The following is a 25,329-nucleotide window of genomic DNA, read 5'->3' on the forward strand; positions in this document are numbered from 1 at the left end:
TATATATGTATGTATACATGTACATCCAGGACCACATAATACATGGAACTACCTGTTAGTGATCTGTATGTGGAGTCATTGCCTGTATTCACAACTCTTCCCAACACCTTTAGAACCCTTCAAAAAATAGCATATTGATGTGGCTTACAGATCCAAACACTTTGAACTTTTTTGATAAATGTCCATTTAAGTCTGGATTTAATGGCCAGGGCAAATTCTAAGCATAGAGAGAAGGGAACCTTGATGTATTCCAGACCAAATAATGCAATGCAATGCTGTTTATACAATACAATTCTGATGTTTGATTATTATTACCTTAGTTTGCCACATAGTCTATCAAATATCTATTGCTCCAGCATTCAGATCTAAATAGATTAAATTTAGGTTCAAAGTTAGATATGAGAATCCACTTTTTCGTCATACTAACAACTGCATAGTTATAAATCCTGAAATATGGAGCTTAGAAAGCAAAATATTTAGCCAGGTTCTGGTGGCTCATGCCTGTAATCCTAGCTACTTAGGAGGCTGAGACATGAGGATCAAGTTCAAAGCCAGCCCAGGCAGGAAAGTCCAAGAGATACTTATCTCCAGGTAAATACCAAAACATCCAGAAGTGGAGCTGTGGCTCAAGCAATAGAAGTTAGCCTTGAGCAAAACAGGGACAGTGCCTAGGCCCTGAGTCAAGCCCTAGAAATGGTACACAAAAAGAAAAGAAAAACAGGAGATTTAAAAGTTGATGGACTCTGTTATAAAATTTTAGTTTAAGTAAGTCTAATAATTTAAAATCTTGCTTCTATAAATAACTTTCTAAACTATGTGGAGGCTTCATAAGTATTCAAATTTATTCATATATACTTCAAATATAGCAAGGAGTAGAAAGAGCTTTAGAAAGTTTCAAACTAATCACATCTTTCTGAAATAAAAGTTAATTAAATTTAAATGGAAATCATACATCAAGTACTATTTTCTACACTCAAAAATCCCAGTTAATAGCATTAAAAAGACACTACTAAATAATAAACTCTTTTCCTTTTTCTTTAAGCAACAGACAGATATAGTTCAGGAGTGATGGATTATCCTAGTTGATTTGACTTGGGTCCAAGCAAAGCATTTATTACATTTTCCTGAAAAAGAAAAAAAGCCAAATATTTACAGTGCAATAAAACACAATGCAAAAGGTAAGGTTGTCTTTAAAATGCCATTAAAAATGTTTATAAGTTCAGCAATACACAGGTAAAGGGCATCCAAGAAGATTGTAAAATGGAAACAAACAAAGGAAAGTTTAAACAATAACACTTACTTCCTAGTAAAAAACCTACAATTTCCTATGAAAGTCTATTTTAATGAAGTTTGACAAATAATTTTATAAGGATTCAGTAAGAGGGAAATTTTGGAATTTTCCTGTTTATCCTTAAAGTTGAAAGCTGGGCTTTCCCATCTATAAAACCTTAGTGATACCTCCAACTCCTTTCTCATCTGTTAATTCTGGATTTAGCAAATAGAACTTCTCAACTCCCAGAAAGGTTTAGGATTTTCATTTAATGGTACTTATCTTTGAATTTTAAAAACAGGACAAATGATATTATATATGAGAATGAAAATCACAGAAGGAGGTTAAGGAAGACGGTAGAATGTATAATAAAAATACAGGAACTGGAAGCAGATCAAAGTTTTCTTTATCACACATGAGAAAAATCCACATCTATTCTAAAGTTTGAGAGTAGAATAAACTAATGAACATAGAAATATCTTACAAATTCTAAAAAGTTATGAACCTTCTAGATGTTTTTGTTACTGGTTTATATATGGTTTTAATAGTTTAGCATGTTTTTCTTATTCACGGTAATATTCACTAGATTACTATTTGCCTAGCAAGTTAAACATTAGAAACAAAACATCTAATATAAAAATAAGCCTCTAATCTCCCTGATATATGACTGTTAACAAAGGGAGACGGAGAGACAGTAGAGACCAAGTCTGTGAACACTGTATATGTTCTTGATACATTGTATATTGCATATGTGTCTACCTGACCTAGACAAGGGATGGAAAAACAGGTTGTAAGATATCACAAGAAATGTACACACTGCCCTACTATGTAACTGCACCCTCTTTGCACAACACCTTGTAAAAAAATTTATGTTCAATTAATAAAAAAAAAAGTAAAAAAAAATTAAAAAATTAAAAAAAAAAACAAAAAAAATAAGCCTCTAAAGCGAGGCACCAGTGACTCATACCTGTATTCCTAGATACTCAGGAGGCTGAGATCTGAGGATCACAGTTCAAAGCCAGCAAGGGCAGGAAAGTTCATGAGACTCTTATCTCCAATTAATCACAGAAAAAGCCAGAAATGGTGCACAAGTGGTAAAGTGCTAGCCTTGAGGAAAAAGAGCTTAGGAACAGCACCTAAGCTTTAGAGTTCAGGCCTAAGACAGACAGGAAGGAAGGAAGGGAGGAAGGGAGGAAGGGAGGAAGGGAGGAAGGGAGGAAGGGAGGAAGGAAGGAAGGGAGGGAGGGAGGGAGGGAAGAAAACCTCTAATAATACAGAGTTGCTTGTCGAAATTCAGCAACAAAACTTTTGGGGGTTTTTTGTTTGTTTGTTTGTTTTTCTAGCACAGGTTTTTTTATTTTTTTTTCTCAAATTTTTATTATCAAACTGATGTACAGAGAGGTTACAGTATCATACGTTGGGCATTGGATACATTTCTTGTACTGTTTGTTGCCTTGTCCCTCATGCCCCCCTCCCTCCCCCCCTTTCCCTCCCCCCCCCCCAGGTGTTCAGTTCACTTACACCAAACAGTTTTGCAAGTATTGCTTTTGTAGTTATTTCTCTTTTTTTACCCTGTGTCTCTCAAATTTGGTATTCCCTTTGAATTTCCTACTTCCAATACCAGTAAACACGGTTTCTAATATACTCAGATAAGATTACAGAGATAGTGTAGGTACAACCATAGGAAGGTGATACAAGAACATCATCAATAATAGAAACTACACATACACATAGGACGTTGAAAGTAGTTACAACTGTGATATATCAATTGTTTCCATAACATGGAGTTCATTTCACTTAGCATCATCTTATGTGTTCCTAAGGGTATAGCTATTGGGCCTTGTGATGCTCTGCTATGGCTTGCCTAAACCTGTACTAATTATTCCCAATAAGGGAGGCCATAGAGTCCATGTTTCTTTGGGTCTGGCTCACTTCATTTAGTATAACTTTTTCCAAGTCCTTCCATTTCCTTACAAATGGAACAATGTCATTCTTTCTGATAGAGGCATAAAATTCCATTGTGTATATGTACCACATTTTCCTGATCCATTCATCTATGGAGGGGCATCTGGGTTGGTTCCAGATTCTCGCTATGACAAGCAACAAAACTTTTGTTTTGAAGATGAAAGTAGAAGAATAAGATAATACTAAGCCAAGAAAACAAAATCTTATTTTCCTCCAGAATCTTTGAAAATGTGCAGCAAAATTCAGCTATATATAATAATTACTACATACCAACCACACCAATCACTGGCACAATTTTAAGTTCTTCTATATAACATTTGTAATTCTTACATTCAGTAATATTGTTATTCTCATTATTGATCTTGAATAGATTTTTTAAAAATGAGGCTTACAGAAAATAAACCTACTAGATTCCAGGTCTAGTTAGTAGCAACTTTTGAAACTTAGGTTCTTTACATTACACCAACTTTAACCTACTTACAAAATATACATTAATTGCAAGCTACAAAATATGCTCATGAAATGACATGAGATTTTTACTTTTGAGTCTTACCCGGCCAGAATCTGAAGTAGTAGGCATGTTTCTCAGTTCGTACACAACGACATGTCCATCGCTATCTCCCACTAAAAGGCAATCTGCTTGTTTGGAGAAGAGAACTGTTGTAAACTTGATTCCAGGGTTAGCAACATGCACAATCAGAGGGTCCAAACTGTAATCAAACATTTTATTTGTAAATTCAGTTGTCTTATTAAAATGATCCCTTTAAAGATACACTAAGAAAAGTTTGAGTATTTTTAAAATTTCATATAAAAGAAACCAAGAGCCTAAAAGTGTTTCCAAATTAAAAATAACTGCCTATCACTCCTTAAGCAAAGCCTTCGTTCCTTCAATGAGCCAGTTTCAACCAGATAAATTAAAATAATTTTCAATTTAGATGTGGCCTTATAAATTGAAATGTTTGTGATAATTTAGTGCATCAATTTGGCAAGATTACCGTAGTGTTTTGGCCAAACACTTTTCTACACGTTCCTGTGAGTCTTTTTTGTTTGTGTTTTGTTTTGAAAACATTATTAACACTTATACTAGCAGAACTTGAATAAAGCTAACTACCTGCCATAATGTGGATGGGTTTCATCCAATTCATTAAAGGCAAAAGGCTGGAAATCCCCTGAAGTGAAATAAAATTCTGTCCACAAAATATATTTGGATTCAACACTAAAACAAGACTGCTGGAAATTCCAACCTACCACACTGTCCTGCAGACTGCAGACTTGCCAGGTGCTATGACTGTGTGAGCTAATTCCTCAAAACTAAGTTCTCTCAATATAGAGAAGGAGATCAGAGAAAGACAGAGGCAGATAAAGATGAACACATCCTACACCTGCTGTTTCTCTGGGGAGACCTGTCTAAGGATTTCTTCAATAGTAAGTTTTTCTTTTTTTGGATAGGGGGAAGGGAGAGAAGTGTTGTTTGTTTGTTTTTGCTTGGTTTTAGTTTTGCTTGTTTTGCCTGTTGGGAATCAAACCCAGGGCCTCTGTATACTAAACTAACATTACCACTGAGCTACACCTCCAGCCCATAAAACTGTCTTAACAAAAGAATGTTTTGATCCAAACAAACTTTTAAAAGGTAAAAAGGACATTTTGAACCGGATTTTTTTTCTAGTCTTGGTTGTCTCAAACAATCCTCTTTTTTAGAAGTATAAAAAGTAGCAAGTGTTTATAGCTACTACTATTTTCTGGTAAAACTACAATTTTAAGTCAGAGGTTGGATTATTACAATAGACACTTTATACATTAGTTCACACGTAAATTGTTTTGTGATATAATTCTTCACTTTTCATTGATACTATTTTAAAAAATATTTTACTATCTTTAAGTAGTTGTACAAAGGAGCTGCCATTCACCAAAGCATTGTATGAATACAGTTTATCTTGGTCAGTGTCACCTCTTTCAACATTCTCACCTACTCCTCCCAAACCTCACTCCCCTTACTTGTCTTAATTTTAGGTATGTATTGAATTTTTTGCCATTTAACAAAGCAGTTTATGTGTACAATGTATCCTGATCCATGTCAGAACTTCAATATCTTCACATACACACACACACCCTTGATCCACCCCATAACTTATATTTGCCCAACATAGTAAGTACCAGGAAAGGGGTACTTGCAGGAGGGTAGGATAGAGCCAAGGGGAGTGAGCTAGAAGAATGAAGGGGCAAAGGGAGGAGAATGCAGACAAGAATTAACTGATACGATATATATTTATTCATATTAGAATGACATGGAGTAAACTATGGTTTGTTTTATAGTAACCAACAGCAATACATATCAAAACTATCAGTTGTCATTGAGTTTGAACTGCTTCTACTAGAAATGTCCCCACGAAACATTAACACCTACGTGCTGATGCTAAGGTCCCAAATCTCCACTCTGCTTTCATTTGCAGCAGCAAATATATAGGGTGATTTCGGAGACCAGGCAACATCATAAACAACATGAGTGGTTGGATAAAAACTCAGGAATGGCTTAAGAGTCTCCTGTTGCCAGATTATAACACCCCAATCTGCAGAACAGCTTAAGAATACATCATGACAGAAAGGGTTCCATGTTACTTTATACACTGGGCCCTAGAAATAGAAAATTAAAATAACAAGTAAATAATAAGTAACATTTTCTATTTTTAAACTTAACTAGCATATTAAAAATATCAAGATTTTTAGATTTAACACTATCCATTACACACCACAATACCCATTGGTATTACTTTTGCCTAGAATATGATCATAAATTAAATCATCCCTTAATTATTCTATATAGAATCACAAAATACATTCATCATAATGTTCACTGAATGTTAACATATACTCTATCTTCTTAAAAAGATAACAAATAGCATTAAAGAAAACAAAGAAATAAGGAAGATTATGAATAAAACATGAGTTCATCATCAACAGATATCCACAGGAAGTAATTTTACCTTGGGATCAGTATAAGCACTTGAGTCAAGCTGGTATTAACTCTGAACTTATAAATGTATTGCATGTTAAATATACTGTATACAATGATACTTTTTTAAACTCTAAGGTACACTTTTATACGTACCATAATTAAACTAACCTTATGTCCTCTGTAGGTATCGAGGTACTGTTCGTTATATGAACAAGAACATTTGTGAATAAGACCTTCTTCAGTACCAACTAGGTAGATATTTGTGTCCTACAACACAAGAAATCAAAAAGGTATTAGCTTGTGATAGACCCAGAAGTATAGATAAGCCTGACTAATTCAGGAGCTATTAAAAATCAATTCAAAAACACAACCAAGAAAATCTGTCTATGACTTTACATTGATAAAATACCTGAAAGAGTACTGTACAAAAATACATATTAGTTCTTTGCTAAAATAGAGGATACTTCTTAATTGTCTGTCTAAAAACTACATGGAAAAATCTGGATTAAATGAGATAGAACTTTCTAACCTTTAGTGTTCCTGACAATGGAATTAACAGCCAAGGACACACACAGTAAATACTCTAGCACTGGAACTAGTTAGAAAACAAAACAGACTAATTAACATAATGGTAAACTTTTTATGTGTGTCATGCTTTAAAAATTTGTTATTGCTGGAAATGAGAAGTTGAACTATATAGCTTTTCAGAGATCCTGAACAAAAAGAAAGTGCAATGCAGTATGTACTGTCTTATCTGATTTCAAATTATACTAAGAAGCACAGGAAGCAACAAAACAGCCCAAATACAGATGTGGAACAAGGGGATAAAACAGAAGAACCAGCAATGCGCCCACACAGCTACAAGCTATCAGATATTCAGAAAGGTCTCAAAAATGTATGTTGCAGAAGAGACAGTCTCTTCAACATGGAGTTGAGATAACTGTATTTCCACTTGTAGAAGAATCTAAATCTAGAATCTTATCTCTCATGGGATACAAAAATTGATTCAAAATGGATCAAAGACCTCAGTGTAAGACCTGAAAATGAAGCTACTAGGAGAAAACAGGGGAAACATTGAAAGACATAGGCATAGTCAATGACTTGGACTGGGGCTCCAGTTACCTAGGAAGTAAGAGCTTCTGCATATCAAATAAAACAAATTACCAGAATGAAGAAAGAACAGACAGAATGTGTGTGGGGAGGGGGGAGGGAGAACATTCCCAATACCCCAAATAGATTAAGAACTCAAATAATTAAATACCTAAAGAGCATATAATAAGGCAAATGAAAGTTCTTTGAGGAAAAACGGATGGCCAATAAATACGTTTAAAATGCTCAATACCTTTAGCCATAAAGGAAATGCATATCAAAGCTTCATTAAGATTCTATCTCCCCCTGGTCAGAATGGAAATCAATAAGGCAAACAACAACAAATACTGGTGTGGATGCAGAGGGCAAAGAAATCATTATATACACTTGGTGTGGGAATGTAAATTGGTGCATCTACTATAGAAATCAAAATGGAATTTCCTTGAAAAACTGAAAGCAGAACTACCATGTGATCATCCTCTATTCAAAAGAATGTAATTCTGAATACAATAGAAATACAAATATACCCATGCTTATAGCAGCACTAGTTACAACAGGAAAGCTACAGAACCATCCTAATCAACCAATGAACAGATAAAGAAAATGTAATACATATACACACATATATAAACATATATACACATATATACAATAAAGTATTTATTGGTTTCCCATCAACCAATGAATAAGAAAATGTGATATAAATGTAAATACAATAAAGTATTACTCAGCCATAATGAAGAATAACATTATGTCATGTGCAGGAAAATGAAAGAAATCATCATGCTAAATGAAAAAAGGAAAAATATACGTGTTTCTCTCATATGTGAAATGTTATATATAAAGGCCTAGGACATAAATGTACAAGGAAGACTATTTTGGGGTTGGACTCAGTGAGATCTAAAATTATAGAACAAAAAGTGAAAGTTAGGACGGGAATAAAAGTGATAGAAGGAGTGAATATGATCACAGTATATTATATAAATGCAGAAAAATATTACAAAGAAATTCCCCTTTGTACAATTAAAAAAGAAGATACATAAATATAAAACCAGATATAAAAGAATATATACTAGTAAAAAAGAAAACACAGACAAATAGAAATATATTTATATATTCACATATATGCGTATACATATATATTTCATGCATATTTACATATATATTTCATATATATTTTTCTAATACATATTATATATATAAATATTCTCAACCCAGTACTATTGGCATTTTGGATCCGATAATTGTTTGGGTGATGAATGAATGGCAGGGGAACAGTGGCTGTCTGATGCACTGGAAAGTATTTAGTATCTCTGCCCATTACTACTTTCCCTCTTTTGTCCCAACCCATTACAGCTGCAATCTCCAGACATTCCCAAAAGACTCTGGTAGAGAAATGCCCTTCTCCTTCATCATATTGAAAGGTACTATTCTAGAATTAAAGTAAAGGTATTTCACAGGATTTGAGGATAAAGACAGTTAAAAGATGGTTGCAGTGACATCAGGGGTTAAGCCACAGAAAGAAAGACAAAAGAAAAAGATTTTACCCCTGATGTCACTGTAACTGATTTTGGTACCCTGGGTATTATATATACATTTATCAGAACTAGGGAAGGGAAAGAAGGGGAACATCAAAATTGAGAGACAAAGGGTAAAAGGCAAACCAATGCCACAGCAGTACTTAGAATAAAGTAGGCTGTAAACCAACTGTACAACTGGGAAAGGGGAAGGGAAGAAACTGGGGAGGGGAGAAAGTGGGAGAAAAATGAGGGAGGAGGTAACAAGTTAGATAAGAAATGTACTCACTGCCTTACAAATGAAACTGTAACCCCTCTGTACATCAATTTGACAATAAATAATTTTTTAAAAGATGGTTGCAGTAGCAAAAGTGAAAATAATAGAAGCCTGAACTATATTCATAGTAATAGGCTAGGACAAGAAGGAATGCATCAATAAGATTTAAATATTGTTTGTATGATAGGGTACAACAGAGGAGGAACTCAAGGTTTTATTTACATAATGAAGTAAATGATGGTCACTTTGGTTACTTTGGAAGCAAAAAAAATGGTCACTTTAGATGTAATGGAAACATGGAATTTTTGGGTTGTTTTTTTTTTTAATACGTTTGTCATACAAGTTGAATTGAAACCTCTTTGTACAACTACATAAAGATGCCTTTGAAAATGGAGAAATAAATAAGCCCATCATAGTATCTGAATTTTCTGATGACCTAATACCAGAAATTGTATTTTGATAAATATGAACTCAAGTGATCTTCCTAATCTACCAATCCTTAGAGTTTTAACTCACATTGAAATGCACTACATTGCATGTATACCATATTGTGTTTGTATAACAGGAGAGCAGAGAGGCTAAAAGGGGAATGGAGGAATACCAAAGCATTCATTTGCTTAAAAAAATTAATCCTTCCATAGTTCAAACTTCTACCAGGAAAAGCAGATAAAGGACATAGTATGTATGCTTCACCCAAATGTCTCCTAACTTAAACTGGCAGCCACACCCATGCTTACTTTTCACATATACAAAGTAAGGTATTACTAACATTTTGTCTTGCTTTCTGTCTTCATATACTTCTATTATTGGAAGTGCCATATGCAATAGTAAATAATAGGTTGAAATAATTTACCTTGGGATGAAAAGAAAAACACATTCCAGGTGCCTGTCGAGATATCAAAGCTTCACCTTTCTTCTCCTTTTCCCCTCCTTTTTTATTGCCACCAACAGTTCGCTTTAATCGCATCAGATCTTTATTTAAAGGAAAAGATATCTGATCTATTATTCACCACATTGTTGGGGTCAGCTGCACCTTTAAGGGGCCACAGCTGACCTCAGCCTGTCCCTCCCCTTCCTGTCTTTAACCGGAAGAGAACAAAGTCTAACATCACTTGAGGGACAGCCCCTTGGGACCAATCAGGGGCCCCTCTCTTGTGCCCGCCTTTGGGGTATATCTGGGAGGCTCCTCATTTGAATAGACAGAAGCCCTAGAGGTTTTCTCCAGGGACCCACGCGTCCCTGTCGTTCTTGGCGGCTTTGGGGCACCCTGCGACCACACGCCACTGAGGCTACCCGTGGCCATCGCTCCCACGTGAGCGATAATGGACCACCCAGGAAGGGGCGGACAAGCCCCTCCCCCCCCAAAGAGGGGAAGTCGAGAGAGAGAGCCCACACACATGACCAATAGTGCAAGTATTAGGCAATCTTTTGCCAATAACGTTATGGTTTCTGCCATCATTTTCATGGGATTAAGTTAAAATTAATAAAACTCAGAACTAGATGCCTATGAAACAACCTTTGTTTTTATCATCATTCCTTACCATGACAGTCTAGTCCTTTCCGTATGACCCACTTGCAAATTCTTCCATCCGCTGAGATAGAAACCAGGATCTCCCTTTTGTCATCACCTGTTGTTCCTCGATCTTGTTCTATCCACTGTAATTGCCATATAGGTCCCAAATGTTTTAGAGGAGATTCACTGAAACAAGAAAAATGACGAATAGAAAAACATTTAAATCGGGGCTGGGAATATAGCCTAGTGGTAAGGCCCTGATTTCAAGCCCCAGGACTGGCAAAAAACAAAACCAAAGAAAAACATTTAAATCTTTTTTTAAACCAATACTATAAGGACAGCTATACCAAAGGATACTAGAGGATCGTTACCTACTAATGTAATGATGTCTTTATTGTGAAAACTAGACTCAAGTATTTTGAAAATAGGAAAGATAATCACTTTAAACCTATAGTCCTTGAAGATTTTATTTCATACAAAAGGAAGCTTGTACTGGTCTATCTGAGCAGAAGAATGTACTAGTCTATCTGCTATCTTAGCAGAAATACAAAAACAAGTATTGTTTTCTCAGAATTTACTTTCATATTCTCTGCATTCACTTTTTCATAGTTTAGTTGTACAAATTTTAACTTTTTCTTGATTTTTATTATTTTTCTAGATATTATTGTTATACCAATGGTTTTTATTGTGATATTTCCATACATGTACATCCTTTGATCAAATTCACACCCTATATTACTTTTCCTTATCTCCTTGGCCATACTTTAAAAAAATATTTTTAAGCGGGGCGCCAGTGGCTCATGCGTGCAATCATAGCTACTCAGGAGACTAAGATCTGAGGATTGTGTTTCAAAGCCACCCTGGGCAGGAAAGTCTGTGAGATTCTCATCTCCAATTAATTACCAGAAAACCAGAAGTGGCGCTGTGGCTCAAAGTGGTAGAATGAGCTGAAGAGCTCAGGGACCATGCCCAGGCTCATAGTTCACGCCCATGTCCAAACTTTTTTTAATTAAAAAATATATATATTATAAGATTATTCTATTTTCAGGTAAGTATTCTACCACTTGAGTCATTCCATTTTATACACATATATGAAGTACTTCTTTAACATTCATGTACTTAATATTCAAATAGTTCTTTAATATTACGCATTCATGCTCTCATTTCTTCCCCTTTCCCCTTCCCACTACTTCTTACCCACAAACAGTATTCTCTCTTTTATATTTACTTCACACCACACACACATACACACAATGCATATTTATGTATGCATATATACATATATTTTTATTTGTTTGTTTATAAATTTTCAGATCTTTTAGTAACTTCCACACTGATTTCCACAGTGGGTAAATTTCCAGAGTAGCATTTCCCACACCAAGTGTGTAAATGGCTCCTTTCCCTCTGCATTCTCACCAGAATTCAATGTGTTGTTTTTTAACTTCATGCCATTCTAATTGGGGTGAGATGGAATTTTCTTGAGTTCAAGGCAGTCCTGAGCTTGAATTCAGCACTGTTTCTGAGTTTTTGTGCTCAAGCCTAGTACTTTACCACTTGGGCCACAGACACAGATCCACTCTTGGCTTTTTTTTTTCTTTTGGTAGTTAGTAGGAGATAAATATCTCAGAGGCTTTCCTCCCTGGGCTGGCTTCAAACAGTGATCCTTAGATCTCAGCTTCCAGAGTAGCTGAGATTACAGGTTGAGTCACTAATGCCTGGCTCTCAGTGTTGTTTTGGTTTGTATTTCCTTTATGTCTAAGGACATAATCTCTTGGCAAATATTTTTCCCATTCGTTAATCACCTCTCTCTTCATTCTGAGTAGTTTACTGGAGATAAGGGACTCATGGACTTTTGTGCCTGAGCTGGCTTTGAACCACAACCTTCAGATCTCTGTTTCCTGAGTAGATCAGATTACAGGTATGAACCACCAGTGCCTGGATCTGTCTTCATTCTGGTAATTTTTTTGTTTGTTGGATACACACCATCTTTTTTTATTTTTTTGGAGAAAATGTTTAATTTGATATGATCCTAGGAGTCAAGTCTTGCTCTTAATTCCTAGGTACTTGGAATCTTTTTACACATTTTGAATCAATTTTTATATACTGTGTGAGATGGGATTCTAGATTTAGATTCTTCAACCTGTGGAAATTTAGTTTTTTCATCCTCATTTGTTGAAATGGCTGTCTGTTCTCCATCATATATTTTTAAGACTTTTGTGAAATATCACATGGCTGTAGCTGTATGGGCTCATTATTGGTCCTTCTGTTCTATTCCATTTCTCTATGTGTCTGTATTTGTGTTAGTGTCATGCTGTTTTCTTTCTTACTCTATCTCAGCATAATTTGAAATCTGATAACAATCAGATAATATAGCACTTGCAGCGTTGCTCTTTCTTTTTAGTAAGGATTACTTTACTATTTGTTACCATTTATGCTTCCATGTGAATATTAGAATTGAGGGCTTTTTGTGAAAAAAATTCATTGGCATTATATGCAGATTGTAGTGCAGACTGTTTTTGGTAGTATAATATAAATATAATAATATTTTACAATATTACTTCTACAATAATTTATATATAATATGACAAATGTTATGATGAAGTTATATATAGGATATACAAAAGGAATGAGGCTTCTGGGAGAAAGCGACACCAAAACAATAGTTTAGGAATTATCTACAAGTCATCAAACCAAAGGAATTCTGTTGGTAAAGATGGTAGAAAAAACAAATGGAGAGAAATTAAGACAGAGCATTCCAAATGGAGAGACAATATGAAGGAGTATTAAATGTTTCAAAAACTAATTAAATCACTCCCAGTAATAATAAAGTAATTCACTCAAAAGTGATATTACAGTAATCTTCCTGGAAATGTATGTACTCAATGTTGATGTCATCCTTAGATGCTTACCTACAGTCCAGGACTGGAACATTACTGTTGCTCTGTACATTATAAATTGCAATTGTGCCATTGTGAAATCCAACTGCTAACAGGTTAGGTGTTCCAATGGAAAAATCCACAGTAGTAACTCCATATGTACTATGAAAAATACGCTCTGGCCACTGAGGGAAAAAATCATCATATTTCAAACTTAGCTTTGTAAATCACAGTGGCTGAGACTAGTCTGATAGTAGCAGAGATGGGAAAAAGAGTTCATCTACATTTAGTTACTCTAGTCTCTGTAACTTCAAATATAAATGAAAATAAAATCTCAAAGAGTTATTTCCTTAATCTTGATAAATTTATTCATCCTTGTTCTCAATCACTTTATAAAATATATTATGGGTTTCTATAGCAACTGTCATATTTTGGTAATCTTTCAGTAGGATTAATATTACTGTCACATATTTACCAATGTATGGAACTACATAGTGAGCTACAAACAAATAATCTAGCACATGCAAATCATCTTGACAGACAAATTCTGTTTCCAGCATTTGTTTTAGAATGTGGGTTATCTATTCTAAATATTAAATAGAAAAATCTACCCAAAGTTTCTAACATACTCTATTTTACAACTTATGTCTAGTTTATATCCTTTTCTCTTTCTAACCATCCACGTGGAAAAGATGACAAATTACTGATAATAATTCTGTCCATTCTTCCAAATTTAAAATAACATATATTTGTATATATACTTAGCTTCCTGACATTTTGGGGCTATGTATCATAATCATTGCATTTAAGATTTATCTTAATCATCGCATATGTTGCCCTGGCCCTTCTCCAAATTTTCCACTTTACAATTGAGTTTTGAATTAGAACTAAATGTAAGCCTATAAAGTAATAAAATTACTATGATTATTACTCATTCTCTTTGTAAAATTTGTGGCAGTTATACTTATTAACCTTAACCTATCTGTTGAGGAAACACAGATCAGGTATTAAGGAACTACTCAGATATTCAGAAACCACCAAGAATAAAAAAGACGTGTCATTTTCATAGTATTGTCAGTATAGATGCATTCTTCTTTGGTAATGGTTTGATTTTATATCAAAATATAATGTAGAATCTTGAGTCTTAATAAATATTTATTGAGTGGATTTATAATGGAATTCCTTTTATGTGAACAAGAACAAATTTTAATTATCATATGTTTAAAGTACAAAGGTCATTTTAGATAAAAATATCCTAGATTTTTTTAATTAGTAGATACAATTAGATTCTTTATGAAAACTTTAACATTTAGCTAAATAAAAATGATTCCTATTCCTGTTAGGGTTACCATGGGATTCTTTATTGACCAGCAGCAAGCCAATCCTCGTTTTTGTTCTTTAAAACCAAAGTGCCCGTAGCCAACAGCCAAAAGGTCCTAAAATTCAGAGAAATAAGTTTAAAATAAAATAAGATAGCATAAAAAAATATTGGCAGAGGCATGGGGAACTATATTTTAAAACCCTAATAAGAGCGTTGGGGATGCAGCTTAGAGGCACAACACTTGCTTAGCATACAAAATGCCTTGGATTCAGTCTCCAGCACTGAAAAGAGAAAGGGAGTGGGCAGAGAGAGGAGTAGAGGAGGAAGGGAGACGAGAGGAGAGGAAAGAAGAGGAGAGAAAAGGAGAGAAGATAAGAAGGGGAAGGGGAGGGAAGGGGAGAGTGCAAAATAAAACAGACAGGTTTAGATGTTATGGATTCTTTCCTTCCATATGCCTAAATCATCCCTGGATCTGACTCTAAATATGATTGAATTTAGAGATAAGGCCTTGAGATTAAATAGGTCATAAAACAGGGGCCCTAATCCAAACAGAATTAGTAGCCATCCAGAAACACGAAGAAATACTAGATCTCTCTCTCTCTCTCTCTCTCTCTCTCTCTCTCTCTCTCTCTCTTTCTCTCCCTTTCTCTCTCTTCTTGCCACCCCCATCTGGGGTAGGACACAGATTCCTGGCAAACAAATCAGTTAACACTTTGATCTTGGACTTCCCAGCCTTTACCACTGTGAGTAAATCATTATTTAAGCTACAGTCTATGGTATTTGGTTATGGCAGCACAAATTGACAGTAGTTACTTGAAAAAATATCTATGCATTTGAAAGCTATACCTAAAAGACATATATTCATGGACAAATTATATATACACAATTTGTATATATATATATATAAACATAATTTACAGGATAAACATAGAACTAAAAAATAAGGGACTACTTAGGAGAAGAAGGAAACTAGGGAAGAGAAAAAAGATGAATAATTCTGTAATATATTGCACGTATACATGAAAGCATCATAAGGAATGTCAGAAGAGAGCATGTAAAACAGTACTACATGCCTGCCTTCTCCCTAATTCAAGAACAACATAATCTTAACCAACAACCATTGTCAAAAAGAAATAACTCCATAAATATACAAATAGACAAATGTTTAGTTGTTAGCCAAACTCAGTCACCCTTTGCCATCAGAATCTTTGTTTTTAAACTATTGTATTTTCTGGTCACCACCATATTTCATTCAAATCTCTCTCCATAATTGCCCCTATCTTAAATAATTGTCACTACTACCCTTTTCACCCTGATAGTGACAGTCCCTGTTTGTTTTCTCCAGATTCTGCATAGGCAATTACTCTTTCTAAGATTTAATCAAGAGCTTCTCTTACATGCTCCTACAGGGGTATTTTTCTTACCAAAGCATATATCCAATTTGTATGTGGTCACTGTCTTTGTATGACTTAAGTTTTGCTGTATCTCGAGTGCCTTAACAGTGCACTAGCACGGAGTGGATGTCCAATAACCAATTGTTAATTAATAAATAGCATATGTGCTATCTGTAATATTCTTTCATCTAGCTTGATCCAAAATGACTTTAACCTCAAAAGCAATATGTTAACCTCGAAAATGTTACTATATTCAGTTTCTAAAAATGATTCTTATATTAATATTATATTCTAGTTATTGTACTAAATCCCATTCATCTCTGAGATGTGCCTATGTGTGTACAATAAAGTACTTAAACTTATCAGAAAGCAATAAGCATAATTAAATTATGTGTTACTTGTGTGTGTCAACAAAATGATTTTAGAATTTTGGTTTTTCATAATCATAATCATAAAATGATAAAAAAAGTGCCAATAAAATAAGCTGATTTCTTAAACATATATACAGCTATAATTTTTTAATTAATGAGTTTTGATCACTTTTTAAAGTATACTACAGGGGCTGGGAATATGGCCTAGTGGCAAGAGTGCTTGACTCATTTAAAGTATACTACGTATTCATACCAAAAACATTGCATTCTCCCCCAAATATTTAGAACTGCTACTATTGAATACTACCTTCAGAATCAGTTTATGAGTCCTATGAGAAAAATCAATTTTGTTATTCTATAATTTTTTTAAAGCAAAGAGAGCGTTCCTTGGCTTGATCATCTTTGCCTCAAGGTGACTTTTGGTAGTGCCATATGTACATATTTGGACTCTGGCTGCTTCATTTATTAGTTGTGTGATATTGGGCAAGTTATTTATGCTTTTTATGCAACCGTTTCCATAACCTAATAGAGAAAATATTAGTACCTGCCTTATGGAATTGTATTAATATAGGTAAGATACTTATAATAGTGGTTGGTACAAATTAAGTGCTACCTAAATATTCAGTAAAATTAGAAAAAGTGTCTTCAGGAATCTCAGAATGATTTTGCACATTTCCAAGGTCACGGAGTTGAGCATACACTTCCACATATGACCTCTTTCAGGAGGAGTTGGGTACAAGAGTTTTGGTATGTTAAAACAGATAAACTACTCTGGTATAATTTTCAGTATTTGACATGGATTCAGAATATACCATATCCCAAGTGCATATCCTAAAATAAAAGTAATAATTTTCACATATAAGGAAAAGAACATTGTTTCATAACTATTTGCATTTTATACTTTGGGAAACACGAATTTGTTTTAGAGAATTTTAAAACTAGGGACTATGCTCTGTAGGGAGGGGAAAAGTTTCATTATTAGAACTCAACAGTTGCTTTTAAAATGCTAGAGACAGGATTGATAAAATGGCTGATAACTTACTGGATTTGCTTTATTCCAGGAAAGGCTGCTCACATTAAGGCCTTTGGTTAAGTCACAGGAAAAAGACCAAAGTCGTTCCAAATTGGCTGGTATTTTTGATTCTTCTGCATGTATTTCTCCCTCATCTTCCTCCTCCTTCTTATACTCATCCTCTAGATCTTCCTGGTTTTCACCTTGTAAAAAGTCTTCAGGCTCTTCAGGCTCCCGTTCTAAAGTTAAATCGAAAAGAAACATTACTGTCCTCTATCAAGGGCTCCAAACACTTATCACTGACACCTCAAGCAGTATTGGATCTGCTGAATCTTACAGCTGAAATACTAGAGCACCTTGAACAGTGTCTGGATTTCTGCAGTCTTTGATTGCTCTCGATCCCACTAAAAATGAGCAGCAGCGTAGCGTAACCTTGAGCTGAAGAGCTCCAGTACAGTGTCCAGGCCCAGAGTTCAAGCCCCAAGACAAAAGAAAAAAGGTGAAGCAGCTTTTCTGACCACTCAATAAATGAGCCAGAGTGGTGCATTTAGATGGAAAAATGTAATTTCTCTAAAGGGCAAAAGACATTTTAGGTACTATGACTTTTTAAATTGGAAAATAAGTCAAATGCAACCTATATACTGTTAAGGGTATTTCATCTTACCCCATACCAAGGAACAACCCCCCAGCACACACACACACACATACTCACACAATGTAACTAAGGTATAAGTACCCTTACATCTTGTCAGATTTACATCCTAACCTCTGATGTACAAATGTCATACCAGTAGGGCTACCACTTAGTAACTGAGTCCAATAATAAAATATCATCCATACAGTGGACCCATATAATGTTGTATTGAAATGAAAGGTCTGTATAAACCAAATTATAATGTAGGACTAAACTAAAATGTTTGAGGGTTTACTGCTAGTCTGGTCAGCTGAAAAAATGAGTTTCTATGGGGTCTTTTAAAAAAAAGTATTTCCCTTATGAATAGCACATCAAGGTATGAAGATGATGTACTCATTTGCTCAGGTTATGAAATAGGGAAGTCTATTGCCCTCCTGCCTATCTTTCCTCATCTTATCTCTCCATTAATCTTCTCTGGAAATTGCCAAACTATGCAATGTAAATAAAAGTACACTGGGCAAAAAAAAAAAAAAAAGAGCAATAGTGGCAGATTTGGTGGCACATGACTATAACCCCAATGCTCTGGAGGTAGAGGCAGAAACATCTTGACTTTAAGGTCACCTTGGGCTATATAGTAAGTTTAAAGTCAGCATGTACAATACAGTGAGACCCTGTCTCAAAAAAATATCATATCCCTACAGATTGTAGGATTGAAATTTTACATATAAAATGAAAATTTTGAATATCACTAAACTTAAGTGAGGATCATAATTTTTAATGTTTCTAGATTTAACTAGGAAAAAAGTTAATCATCATTTGTCATATTATTTGTGACATGTTTTTTCAGTGTACCCATATAGAAGATTAATTAGACCTGAAGACTCAAGAACCACCTAATGAAAGTTTTCCCTGATCCATATTTGTAAGCTAAGAACAAAATAGGCAAAGATGATGTAGTGACAAGAATGAACCACTAAGCAGATTCCAGATAAAGGCACTAAGGCAGCATAATTTAGGTTCTTTTCAGGATGACTGAGTAAGTCTATTTTGGCTAACTTTTAGGGTCTGTAAAGCAACTAAGTGATATAATCTCTGGCTAGACTGAATGTTATCTTTGAATGAGATACTCTGAGATGTGTAGTTTATTCTAGGCAATGGGAAGGTATTAAATGTTTTTGAGCAATTAAGTGCCATGTGGTCATATAGTTGTCAGAAAGCATCAACAAGGTGGGATGGTGTAGAGGAAAGAGAACCATACTTGGGGTCAAAAGACCATCACCGCATGTCTAGCTTTGTCACTTACTGTGTAACCTACATTTTTTTCTACAGCCTTCATTTTTTTCATACATGTGTTCAAAAGCTGAATCCAATTAATCTCTAAAATTAATTAAAACATTCAAGGACCTAGGAATATAGTTCATTGGTAGAGGGCATACCTCTGGGTTCAATCTCCATCACCACTAAAAACACCACAAATAACCATTACAGGCTCAAGCCTATAATCTTAACAGTTTGGGAGGCTGAGATTGGAGGAATCTAACTTGAGACTGGCCTGGCATACATGTACAATCCCTTTCTCAACACATAGCTGGGCATAATGGTGCATGCCTTTACTCTCCGTTATGTGTGAGGTTGAGACTAAGAGCCTGAAATTGGAAGGATTATGATTCCAGGCCAGACAGGGCAGGGAAGTTTGTGGACTAAAACTCAATGAAAGAAAGTGGATGTGGTGGTGCACACTGTTATCTCAGTTATTCTAGAAAGCCTAAATATGCACGGACCCAAACAAAAAGTGAGACCCCATTTCAAAACATCTTTCAAAAGAAGGCTAGAGGTACGACTCATAGTAGAGTATCTGCCTAGCAAAGATGAGGCACTAAATTCAAACCCTAGTACTGCCAACAATAAATAAGTAAATAATTAAATGCATAATAAAATAAGGTTGGAAGAATTGTTGAATGTAGAGTACTTGGACAACATGCACAAAAGGCCTGAGGTTCATTCCCCAGCAAGTCAAGATTTTAATTAATGAAGAAAACATGAATAAACGAGCTGGGTTTTGTATCAACGAGGGCAGGAAGCATGTTCTGCAATCTAATTTGGAAATGGTAATAAAATCTAGAACGGAAATGTTTAATGGTAATGGAAGAAAGGGTTAAACATGAGAGATTCTGCAGAATATCTAACTAATTGAATGCATTAACTAGGAGAAGTGAAAAAAGCCACAGTGCTTATTCCATTTTAAATCTAAGGAGCAGTCTTGTGCATTTCCTCCTAGATTGGACTCTATTGTTACCTACATGTTGAGACTTGAAAACTATAAAAACACATCTAATAAATTATAACTAAGATTAGAGATTCTATTTAGAAGTATACAACAGTATTTTATCACTTAAAATTTTAATTGTCTAACCATAAATATGTTCTAAAAAATACCTTTTAAAATAGGAAGCTGACGATAAGATGCAAACTTTGGCTGAAATACATTTTCCATTAAAACCCGTTCCATAAAAAACAAATCCTGATGAAAATTGTCAGATTTTAATATTGTCTCTGACTGGTCTTCTTCATCATCATGTACTTTAGTCAGAATAACATTTTCTATATCCATTAGAGAACTAGCTTCACTAGCTATAAAACATAAGCAGGATGCAATTATAAAATATCTAAATATTGTTACAAAATTCATACATTCTAAAGATTTTAATGACACTTTGTCATTTCTGTTTATTCCAGTTTCCAACAACATATATGTGGGCATACATATTGAACTTTAAACAACACACACACATATATTAAACCTTTTAATGTACACACAAAATTTAAGATAAACACATGTTAACTCATTTTGGAATTTTAACCCATCAATATGTAGTTTTTCAGAAGATGAGCAATGAAAATTTTATGAGGTACTTTACCTGTATTAATTCATTTTCTCTTGCTATATCAGAAAACTACAGACTGGATAATTTATGAAGAGGAAAATATTAATATAAATATCAAATTATAATTAATTATAGTTGATATAATTAATATAGTTAACATAATTAATTATAGTTAACATAAATATTAAATAAAGGCTGAGACATTCCATGCCTAAGTCTGCAGCTGGTAGTACCTTCTTACTATGCCAGGCCATGACAAACATTATGACCTCTTATGAAACCACTCATCTCATTATAGGGGGGCAGCTACCTCCATGACCACCCCCCACAAAAAAACTCCTAGTTGTCTCTCCAAGGCCTGCTTCTACATACCATCAATATATGAATTCAAGGTTTAAATTTCCAATAGATGAACTTTAGTGGATTCATTTAAACAATATCATGCTTTCTTATTTACTTTCAGCCTTCAACAAAAAGGTCTCACCTGAGGATTACATTATGGCAATACTACAGTACTGTATTCGTTTTGTTGCTGCTCTGACAAATTACAGTGCCTTAAAATATTTAAAATGTATAAAATTACTCCCTGGTGTAGTGGCACATGCCAGTGATCTCAGCACTCAGAAAACAGAGGTAGGAAGGTTGAAAATTCAAATAGATTGTCCACAACAATTTCCCCAATTGGGTTTCACTGTGCAGTCCAGACTGGCCTTGATATCCTTCCCTTGTTAGGCCTCTCAAATGCTGGGATTATAGGTGTATGCCACAATGCTAAATTTCATTTGAATTTTGCAAGTAAGGATAAGGATAGGAATCCTCAAGATCTGTACACATCCCAAGCCTGGAAAGTATGAGGACAGAGAATTTCAAGTTTCAAGTTAGGCTACAGAGATAGTTCAAGTCCAGTCTGAGCTATGTAGTCAAACTGTGTCACAAACCAAACAATAATAGTAAAAAAAAAAAACCTTAAGGAAAAGAAAACAGTATTTTAGAAGTGAAAAAAGAGATACAAATGGAAAGTGTCGAACTGGAAAATATAACCAAAAAAGTTAAATATCAGTTGGTTTGACAGTAGAATGGAATTGATAGATGAAAATAATTAGTGAACTTGAATAAAGAACAGTATAGCAATCTTTTTAAAAATTAATTATCATTAAGGAGTTGTACAAAAGGTTTCAATTCAACATGTCAGTTTGTGAGTAAAATGCACCTTGATTAGTGTCACCCCTCCCATCATTCTCCCCCATTTCTCCCAGCCCTATGCATCTCCTCAATTTACCTAGCTCCATTTTCACATTTATACATTGGGTACAATATAACAGTGTTTGAATCAAATAGAATATAATCTGAACAGAATGAACAGAGCCTCAGAAACTAGTAAGACAACAATAAAAGATCACACATGTATGTCATTAGTATCTCGGGTGTGACTAAAAAAAGAAAACCATGAAGAACTATGTCAGGCACCAATAACTGACACCTGTAATCCTAGCTACTCAAGAAGCTAAGATCTGAGGATTAAAGTTCAAAGCTAGCCCAGGTAGAAAAGTCCATTAGACTCTTATTTCTAATTGAAATATAGCAGGAAGTGGAGCTGTGGATCAAGTAGTAAAGCACTAGTGTTGCGCAAAAACAGCTCAGGGACAGTTCCCAGGCCCTGAGTTCAAGCCCTAGGACCAGCACACACACACACACACACACACACACACACACACACACAGACACACACACACACACGGAGAACTAAAAACACTCAAATTTGGCTAAATTAATAAATAAAAATAGATATAAACTGAATGAATCTCAAAAATGATAAGTTCAAAGAAATTCACACAATAATGCTTCCAATCAACTACTGCATTCAGAAGGCAAGCCAGATGTAGTGGCACATTCAGCACTCAGGAGGGAGGGGAAGGAGGTTTGAGGCCACATCAGGCTATACAGTGAAACCATGTCTAAAACAAACAAAAAACAGACAGATGACTGTCAGTAATTGATTTTGAGAAGTACTGTAAAGCAGTACTGTTAATCAAGGCATGCAGTACTGCTAAACCAATAGACAAATTGATCAATACAATAGAGTCCAGAAATAAACCACAATGATATTTGACCAGCTGATATTTGACAAAGGAGCAAGGGTATTTATTATAGTACAGTTAGTGTTTTCAGTAAGTGGTGCTGGGAACAATTGGACAAGTGGACATTGCTATGGTTTGGATGAGCACCCCCTAGAGGTCAGGGTGCTAAATAAGGTTTGGTCCCCAGGAGGATAGTATTGAGAAATGCTGTGAACCATCATGAACTTGGTCTAATGGGAGGTTCTTAGGTCATAAAGGATGTGTCATAGGAGCTGGGAATGTGGCCTAGTGGGAGAGTGGTTTCCTAGCGTAAATGAAGCCCTGGGTTTGTTTCCTCAGCACCACATATACAGAGAAAGCTGGAAGTTGTACTATGGCTAAAGTGCTAGAGTGCTAGCCTTGAGCATAAAGAAGGCAGGGACAGTACTCAGACCCTGAGTTCAAGCCCCAAGACTGGCAAAACAAAACAAAACAAACAAAAAAAAAGGATATGTCATAAAGAGAATTTGGGGGCTGTAGACTGTGCAGTTGCTCTCTTTTATTTTCTGGCTCATAAAGTTGTTGATTTGCCACATGCTCCTGCCATGATATCTTATCCTTTCCTGAGCCACAAAACAATGCACCCTCAGTCTTAGACTAGAACCTCCAAAGTGTGAGCCAAAATAAACCTTTTCTCTTTATAAATTATCCACCTCAGGTATTTCATTACAGTATACTGCAGGGTATGTAATAGAGACATCCATAGGCAGAAATAATTTGACTCTAGACATAAAGCTTACACTTTTCATGAAACTAAGTGAAATGAACTTTGCACCTAAGGGAAAAATAGAAAAAAAGAAGACAACATAGGAGAAAAATGAACGTAAGTTTTTAGATAAAGGCATCAAAATCATAAACCTGAAAGAAATTAATAAATTGTACTTAAGTTTTAAACCTCTTGTGACCCTTAAAAATAAAACATAAACCTTGAACTGGAAGAAAATTACAACAAAATATACATCTGATAAAGGATTTAAATTTACCTTACTCAGTACTAGGATTTGATTTAGAACCTTACACTTGGTAGAAAAGTGTTCTGCTTCTCGACTCACATATCTAGTCCTTTCTGCTTTCACTTGTTTTTCAGATAAGATCTTGCACTTTTGGCAAGGCCAGCCTCAGACTCTAGTCCTCCATGTGAACCTCTCACATAAACTGGGATTACTGGCACACATCACCATACCCAGTTAACTTTTTTGGGAAAGATTCAAACCATGAGACTCCTATCCCTACCTCCCAAATACCTGAGATGGTCACATATCCACATTTTAGATTCAGCATTCCAGTATTAATTTTTTTAAGACTATCCTCGCTTTTAATAATATACCCTTATAGTTATGATAACCAAAAAAATATCCAGACATTGCCAAACCTCCCATAGGGAAGTAAAACTGCCCCAAGTTAGGTGTCACTGTTGCTAATAAATCTCCATTTTCTGTGGTAATAATAGTGCTGATATATTTTCTTTTCTTGTAAAATATCTAAAAGAGGCAATATGGGACTCAATTATTCATGTCTGTAATCCTAGCTACTCTGAAGGCTGAGAGGTGAAGATTGAAACCAGCTTGGGCAGAAAAGTCTAGCAAAAAGTCAGAAGTGAATATATAGATCAAGTGATAGATCATGAGCCTTTAGCAAAACCATAGTTTAGGGAGAGTGCTCTGGCCCTGAGTTCAAGTCTCAGTATCAGCACAGAAAAAAAATTACAGAGGAAATACAGTAATAGAATTTACAATTTTAAGAACAAATAAAACAACACTAAAGACTCACAAATTCTTGATAATTATCCAAGAACAAATTAAATTTTCAGTAAAGTCCAAGACAACGTGAAAGAGTAACAGCACTATTTCTGAGTAAACATTGAAGTTTTATTATTTCATTAAGAAGAATTTAAAATGTCATGTGAACACAGCATTGAAAAAAACTGAAATAAGTGAAATCTTACTTTTGTCTGTTGCACTTCCTAGAAATCTTTGTTCTCTATCTCTAGGAAGTATACTTGCTTTACTACCTACTTCCATTACGGATGGTTTGGCTGATAAAGAAAGTTCCAGAGCATTGTAAGAATCATATAAATCCCAGGTAGTCGCCATTACACCTAAATAGACAAAAAATAATATTTTTAAATTAAATAA

General features: G+C 34.8%; 1 protein-coding gene across 4 annotated transcripts in view; it reads right to left on the bottom strand.

Annotated features, from left to right (window-relative positions):
- Window positions 1-631: 631 nt before the first annotated feature.
- The window catches only part of Dnai4 (dynein axonemal intermediate chain 4), a 51,783-nt gene continuing 27,085 nt past the window's right edge, over window positions 632-25,329 (bottom strand). Inside the window, exons 7-17 of one of the 4 annotated variants that reach the window (XR_007211634.1) lie at window positions 25,140-25,292; window positions 20,629-20,823; window positions 17,589-17,797; window positions 14,810-14,896; window positions 13,494-13,645; window positions 10,613-10,770; window positions 9,925-10,043; window positions 6,342-6,455; window positions 5,640-5,866; window positions 3,789-3,871; window positions 632-1,124 (exon numbers count right to left, since the gene is read on the bottom strand). Coding sequence is in view for 2 of the 4 variants with exons in the window: in XM_048351524.1 (XP_048207481.1) it covers window positions 1,074-1,124; window positions 3,789-3,945; window positions 5,640-5,866; window positions 6,342-6,455; window positions 9,925-10,043; window positions 10,613-10,770; window positions 13,494-13,645; window positions 14,810-14,896; window positions 17,589-17,797; window positions 20,629-20,823; window positions 25,140-25,292 (1,622 nt within the window). In the remaining 2 variants the exon portion in view is untranslated. Of the gene's footprint in view, window positions 1,125-3,788; window positions 3,946-5,639; window positions 5,867-6,341; window positions 6,456-6,717; window positions 6,784-9,924; window positions 10,044-10,612; window positions 10,771-13,493; window positions 13,646-14,809; window positions 14,897-17,588; window positions 17,798-20,628; window positions 20,824-25,139; window positions 25,293-25,329 lie in introns of those variants that run through there. The other 3 variants (XM_048351526.1, XM_048351524.1, XR_007211635.1) reach the window with 3 other exon arrangements.

The sequence above is a fragment of the Perognathus longimembris genome, chromosome 7 (genome assembly GCF_023159225.1).
Source record: "Perognathus longimembris pacificus isolate PPM17 chromosome 7, ASM2315922v1, whole genome shotgun sequence".
In the NCBI taxonomy this organism is placed as follows: Eukaryota; Metazoa; Chordata; class Mammalia; order Rodentia; family Heteromyidae; genus Perognathus; species Perognathus longimembris.